A 7,310-nucleotide genomic window follows, 5' to 3' on the forward strand; every position below is an offset into this window, starting at 1 on the left:
AATACTGAAAGGGAGAAGACGAAAAACCAAAGTCCCCACCCTCTCCCCTAACCCATCCCTTCCTTCCACCCTCAATCTTTTAAGAGGAAGTACACATTTAAAATAATACTCTCCAGAATTTTCCTAAAGGGATATACAGGCATGTGGAAAGTGTGTGTGTCTGTGCGCATGTGATGTGTTTTCATTTTAAAGGATGGATTCACACTGCAAACCATCCTGAGACACATTCTTCTCACCTTCACATACATCTTTGATGTCTTTCCACATGTCTCTGTTCCTATGGTCCTGCTTGCTCAGTGCTGTGTGAACAAGGGTGTGGCGGGAACCAAGTTCTCCAGGTCAGCACCAGGCTGCAGGGAGCGTCCCTGGAGACTGCCCATGCCCATGGGAGAACGTGTCTCCACAGCCGACTCCTCCAACACAGCTTCACTTGCTACAGATGTGGCCAAGCGACCTGACTGACGTGCATGTCCACCAAATGCCTACAGGCCACAGCCAAAAAGCCAGGCATTTCCCGCACAGCCTGGAGAGTTCAATGCAGACTCTCTAGACAGGAGTGGCTGGGACAGTGCCGTGGCCTGCAACAGGCCATCTTCAGGTTGAGGGAACTCGAGTCCCTGGTCCTGCAAGTCTCCTGAGAGCAAGCAGGCAGGGCTGCAGCCACAGTCTCAGCCCTGGGCTCCATCACCAGAATGGACAGAGGCCCAGGGCCAGAATTGAGTCATAACTCGGCCACTCCTAGAGAACCACATGGGCCATTCCAGTACAGAGGCTACCCAGCATTGCCCACTGTCTTGAGACTGGGAAATATAAAATACTGTGAGCCCGACTGCTGCTGACATGTCCAAGTTCAGGGCTAGCCAGCACGGGTTTCCTAGGACTGTGATATGGCACTGGGCAGGCTTGGCTAGACTGGCTGGAGGTCCGCCCTCCCCGGCCTCACCCGGTGGGACAGTGTGACCTGGCTGTGGGCCTCATCTCCCAAGACCGTCCCCAGCTCTGGGTCTCCTGGGATGGTAAGAGCTGTGTCCAGTATGGCTTGAAATAAACATATGATGATGGGAAGTGGTGTCTCCACACTTAACAAGCATTCGGGATTATTCCCGAAACTTTGTTTTCCAATCTGCTTTTTCCTTTTTGCCCTTCCCCCTCCTCCCTCCCTCCCTCTTTCTTTCTCTTTTTAAACACGTTTATTGGCCTGTGTTTGGGGTCTAGGGCAGGTCAATCTGTCTCTTTTCCTCCCCAAGAATATTAACATAGACTGTATCCTTTCCAAGTCATTTTAGGTGGAGCAGGAAAACTCGTTTTCTCTTAGAGACTTTTCTATGCAGGCTGTCACACCTGAATAATCTCTCAGCACTGAAGTGAGACACTGACTCCAAGTCCATCTTGGCCTCTCCTTTGGGAGGACAGCCTTCTTCCTTGCCCACCATCCCATGAGCTCTTTGGCTTTGCTACCCAGCGAAGCCTGGACTCCCCATGTAGGTGTATCACCAGTTCTCACCTGAAACTTGGGACATGTCTTGACCCTCATCAGCGTCCATGGTCCTCGGATTATCTGAGAAAACAGAGGAAGGGATTTTAGTTGAAAGCAAATTACTCCCAAGATATGAGAGAGAGAGAGAGATAAAGAAGGCCCGAGCTATTTAACAACAAGGGTATCTACCAAGAATAATGCATTTTCCTCTTCACACACTCGCTGGAGTATCAGACTGGCACAGACCTTGATCCTTTTAAAAACGGCATTACAAAGATTTATAAAAATATCATTACAAGCACAGGAGGACCAAATTTGTTATTTATTGTTAATTTCCTACTGCATAATAACCCAAAATGCAAACTGACTGCAACAAAATTAAGCAGAAAATTAAATGGCCCTGGGTCATTGTAGGCACAGAATTCATTCTCTTGGCTGATCCATAGTTATGTTCTTTCTAATTTACTGAGCATGCATCGATGAACCTTGAGTCAGCTTGGTGACACGCGTACAATCAGCAATCAAAAAACGAAGCAATTTGCTGAAGAATGTCTCATTTACCCAGGCAGGACTGCATAGCTGCGCCACTGCGGCGCTCCCCCCATCAATAATAAATACACCTCCAGCCTGGCAGACGGGCTGCTCCGCCGCTGGCTTTGTCCCCCACTCTTTCAGGCCCCTGCCTCCAACTCCTCCAGACTCTGACGCGGGGAGAAGGAAAGCCCACAGCGGCTGCCACACCAGGCTCGGAGAGTGCCCAGACCTTGCTGTGCAGTGGACAGACAGCTGGCTCCTTGGAGCAGTGGGAAAAAAGAAAGCCAGCCTTTGGAGCTGCCCGTGGGTGGCGGTGGGGACCACTCTGCTTGTGGCCACCATGAACGCCCCGGGGAGAGGCCACGTTGGCGGGCAGGAGGGCAGGGTGGGCTGCACTTTTCACTCAGGGCCCCAGCCTCCACCTCTCAGGTCTCTCGTCCTAACCCCCTCCCCGGCAGGTGCATCTGGCGGCTCCGAGGATAAGAAAGCTGGGGTCCAGCAGCAGGTGAGCGCCAGGGAGTCTGCTCGTTTATGCTCCGCTGGACAACCGCAAGAGCACCTTCCCCGACCGGCCACCAGAGCCTGCGTGGTGCCTTGAGATCAGGCCGCTTCTCTCTGGGGGCGCCTCTGGCCCTCCAGTTCAGATGTGTGAGTGTGAGCTTTCAGGCCTGTTTCCAGCAGATGCCTGCGCTGTGATGGACACTCAGACAGCCTGACCCGCTCTGGGTCTGAGCAGACGAGGTGTGTGTGTGTGTGTGTGTGTGTGTGTGTGTGTTGACAGCCCTTATGGTGCCTTTGGCACACATACTCTGAGTTTCAGTCATGCTGGTGTTAGTCACAAAGAAGACACGGATGGCCAGCCCTGGTTCTGGATGCAGATGGGTTTCGTTTCTCTCTGAAAGCCATGGCACAGCTCTGGGTGGTAACATGAGTTTCCAGGGCCAGTGTGGGGCTCAGGGCTACAGACTACCGAAGGCTGCCTGGTCCACGTGTGCTTCAGCCCCGAGACCGAGGGCCCACCCACAAGCAAGGCAGACAAACCGGCTCAAGAAGCAAACAGGAGACCAGTCTGCGTGTACGCGCACAGTCACTTCAATCACATCCCACTCGTTGTGACCCCATGGACTGTAGCCCGCCAGGCTCCTCTGTGCATGGGATTCTCCAGCCAAGAATACTGGAGTGGGTTGCCATTTCCTCCTCCAGGGGATCTTCCCGACCCAGGGAGTGAACCCTGGTCTCCCGCATTGGAGGCAAGTTCTTTACCAGCCTAGTGCTTAGTGTCACCAAGAAGCAATGGGTCCAAAGTCTCACAGCCTTCTACAGGAAGAAACGTAAAACACCCACGATTTTTCTGAAACTGTCCAAACAATTATATTAATAAAGAAATAAGACTCAAAGGAGACAAATCTTTGTGTTCACTCTGCAACATTAATATGAGATTCAGTTTTCTGAAGACAAATGTAGTATTTTAAGGTGAAACATCACCAACCAGTTCTAAGGTATCCCCGGACTGATAGGGGAAATGCATAGTAGACAGAGGGCTTCCCAGGTGGCTCAGTGGTCAAGAATCTGCCTGCCAATGCAGGAGGCACAGGAGGCGCAGGAGACGCGGGTTCGACGCCTGGGTTGGGAAGATCCTCTGGAAAGGGAAATGGCAACCTACTGCAGTACTCTTGCCTGGAGAATTCCTTGGACAGAGGAGCCTGGTGGACCCCAGCCCACGGGGTTACTCAGACACGACTGGGCACGCACGCACAGCAGACAGTGGATAGCACGCGAATCTTGCAACAAAAACTGCTCTAAACTCCCAGTTTTTATTTATGTTGACTTTGAACTTCTTTTTTCTATGCAAGTGATACATATTTTACAACTTTTTAAATAAAGGCCAGTAAATGCCCATAATTGAGTCGGTACGACCCGCTGGAGGAGGGCACAGAAACCCACTCCAGTGTTCTTGCCCGGAGAATCCCATGGACAGAGGAGCCTGGGGTTGCAAAGACTTGTACGTGACTGAGTGACTAACACGCTTTTCCACTACTTAAGATGACTACACTTTTTCTGTGTGTGTGTGTATACACACAGAACTTTTTAGAAAAAGAGGACACTGAACGTACTGCAAACGAACTGTTGTAAAATATTTTCTTCATCTAATACTGTATGTATCTTTTTAATTGACAAATGTGCATGGACATTCTCGTTTTAAAGTTCATGCGCTGTTTGGTGACAGCGATAGATTTCATCAACACCCGACTGTATTTTCAAGTAATTTCTGATTAAAAGGAAAAATGTTTCCTAAAGCCCAGCTAGCTGATGGATCCCCAGCCCAGTGCTGCCAGAGAAGGCGCCTTCCAGCTGCTGCAAGGACCCTCCAGGTTTCTTGCTGGGCAGGATCTATCCACCCCGCACCACCCTCTGTGGATCAGTCCGTTCAGGCGGGGAGATGTGCAGACAGGTCACAGAGCAGCGAGAGGATGCACTGGGCCTGCGGCCGAGGCCTAGACCCGGCTCTCCTGGGCGGGTACCTGCGCTCGTATGTCCTGATGGGGCAGAGCGAGGGCACCTCCACGAACCCAGCCCTGCCTCAGCGCCCATCGGCAGTGGACAGTGGGCGCGGTGGAGAGCAGACGCCGAGAGCAGAGCACCCAGGATCAGTGTTGCAGGCCTGTCTCCATTGCCACTGAATGCCTGCATGGAACTCTTGTTAGCTCATCAGCCTCACTTAGCCTTTCAAACAGCTCCTCAACCAAGCCTACATGGACGCAGTCAGCTGGCCTGTGGTCTGCGCCAGGGCTGGAGCTGTACCTGGGGGCCCCCGTGCTTGGACGAACGCTGAGTTACCACCATCATTTTGAAATTCCTAAGAATTAGGGCACAGTCCATGGCAGTCCTGTGATTCCATGGCCTGTCTTTCTGGCATCACGAGGTGGGGGGGTGGGGTAGTTTGACAAACTCCCTCAAACTTCCTCAAGATCTAAATTTGCATCTCTTGGGACTAAAAAGTAGTATTTCTTTTTTTGTTTTGTAAAGGTGACTTTGCTCTTATGCAAAGACCAAGAAATAATCTGACAATGGAAAACTATCTGAAGGAGAGGAAATACCAGCCCCCACCCCAAGACCTAGCTACCAAGGGGGACAGTGAAATAACCCCATCCCCGGGAACAGGCAGCACGCAGGCTCTGTGCTTCTTTTTAGACATGTGGAAGCAGTGCCCAGTGTTGAGTGGAAAAGGGATTCAGGCTTAGTCTGATCTCAGTACAAAAGTTGGCCGTCAGGAAGAAGCGTTCATCCACAGAATGACTCAACCCCACATTTTCACAAACCTGCACCTAAACCCAAACCACGCACTGCAGGCCTGTCCAGGGAGACTCCAAAGGGGACGCTTCTTTCATAGGAGCGCTGCCATTTCCTGCTCTGTATGGGGAACCCAAGTGATCCGAGGCCGCAGCTCACATACAAATGAAGGAACACAGCAGGGTCAGTCAGTGCCTGTCACCGGGTGGTTCTTACAGACATGAAGGCTTTTATTGCGCCTCCGGAGCGCGCAGTCCTGAATCTCGCACACGGGGAAACAGATGCAGAGATAAAGGACAGCCAGCGTGACAGGGCGGTCAAGGGCCGTCCCTCCAGGAGGCAGAGCAGGAGTCAGGATCCTCACTCACCCTGCTCCTGCTGGGACAGGGTCCCCAAGCCAGGAGCCCCGTCTCCCCCCCAGCCGCCACCCTCTCTGAAGCTGGCACAGGACGAGTCTGGAGAACGGGGACGGTGGGGACCACACACAGGCCCACTGCACCTCTGCGCCCAGGACCAGTGGAGCTGGAGCCTCCTGGGGGACAGCACAACCTTCGGGAAGCCCCCTCCTCGACCTCGCCTGCTTTTCCTCCTCCCCACCCATGGGAGCTGGAGCCTGGCTGCCTCCGAGGACAGGCATCCAACAGCCCTGGGCAGTTGCGGCTTCTGGGCATGTCTCCAGGACAAGTGGCCCATTCCTACAAGCCCGAGAGCGAGCAGCCTGGACAAAGCCTTACCCAGAGCTGGGGATCATGCAGGGGCTGCTGCTCCAGGGAAAGCCCGGGAGGCTCCCCAGGCCCTCTTAGCCTCCTCACACCCCCTCTCTTCTTTTCTCTCCTCATAAAGGACTTTCCCATAATCCAAGAAAGCTGAGTCTGGATTAATGAAGTCAGAAGTAAAAGCCAGATGCTTGTCAAGAACCCCAACTTGGTGACTTCCCAAAGCACCCCAATTAAGGGCGGTTAAAGAGTTTAGTACATAGCCCTCAAAATGAGCCGTGATGAACCACAGGCGGTCCCTCAAAGTCAGCCCATTTGCTGGTAGCACACAGTTCTTCTCCAAACTTTTCAAAAGACCATTCTTTGGGGTTTAAATAGCATACACTATTTTTTCTTTTTTTGTGTTCTGTCCAGTAATATTTCATAGCATTTCTTGAGTACCTTATATAATGCCAGAAAAAGAAGGTAAAGGAAAGGACGGTGTTGTTAGCCAGCCTTCTTGAAGGAACTACCACGTGCCTGGCATTTAGCTGCTAATCCCCATAGGCGTGGACAGCAGCCAGCTCGTCCCCTGTTCCATCTGAGCGCCCGGCAGAATGTCCAGGGCAGACCGAGTTTTCAATCCCCATCTGCTACGTGTGCCTCTTTAATCCTTACATCTAAACTGTGTTCTTCTGATACATGATCCACATTATTCTTTCTATTTTATAGATGAAAAAACCAAGGCTGAGAAAGAAGTGTCCTGCCCAAGGTCACACATCTCAACAGACAACAGAGCTGAGATGTGAGCCCAGGACCGCTCAGGCAGCGGTCCCCAAGTTTAAAAGTACAAACGGACCAGAAATGGGTGTTACCCGTATCGTCACAGAAAATAAGCAAGCTCTTTGTAATACTTTGCAATTAAGGCGAACTCCATGACAAAACTTCTACAATACAGTTAAATTCTGGTCAAATGGATGCTATTGATTATTTTCCTCCCTGATGAGTGAGGTTGCACTAGAGATACCTTGGGGGTTATTTCCTTACGTTTTAAACAATAGTTATTTTGAAGGGGGAAACAGGCCAAACCTAAAATCTGTTTAAAATGCGTTAGGGCATAGACCTCTTTAATAACACTCATTCTTTCTGTTGAGAGAAAGTCTTTTCATCTTCAGGCTGGGTAGATTTTATTTCTGAAAATCTACCTATTGCTGTGAATTACACCATATTTTAAAAGAAGGAAATGTTCCACGAGAAAGCAAAAGCAATGTGCAGGGTCTTTGTGTCTGATTCCGGAGACCTTAGAGGTTTTC

General features: G+C 51.1%; 1 protein-coding gene across 14 annotated transcripts in view; it reads right to left on the reverse strand.

Annotated features, from left to right (window-relative positions):
* Positions 1 to 1,544, reverse strand: part of IKZF1 (IKAROS family zinc finger 1) — a 79,179-nt gene extending 77,635 nt beyond the window's left edge. For all 14 annotated transcript variants that reach the window (XM_068972487.1, XM_068972486.1, XM_068972485.1 and 11 more), the window contains exon 1: positions 1,505 to 1,544. In XM_068972487.1, coding sequence (XP_068828588.1) covers positions 1,505 to 1,544 — 40 coding nt within the window. The remainder of the gene's footprint in view (positions 1 to 1,504) is intronic.
* Between the last annotated feature and the right edge of the window lie 5,766 nt (positions 1,545 to 7,310).

Source organism: Capricornis sumatraensis, chromosome 5 (assembly GCF_032405125.1).
Source record: "Capricornis sumatraensis isolate serow.1 chromosome 5, serow.2, whole genome shotgun sequence".
Lineage (NCBI taxonomy): Eukaryota > Metazoa > Chordata > Mammalia > Artiodactyla > Bovidae > Capricornis > Capricornis sumatraensis.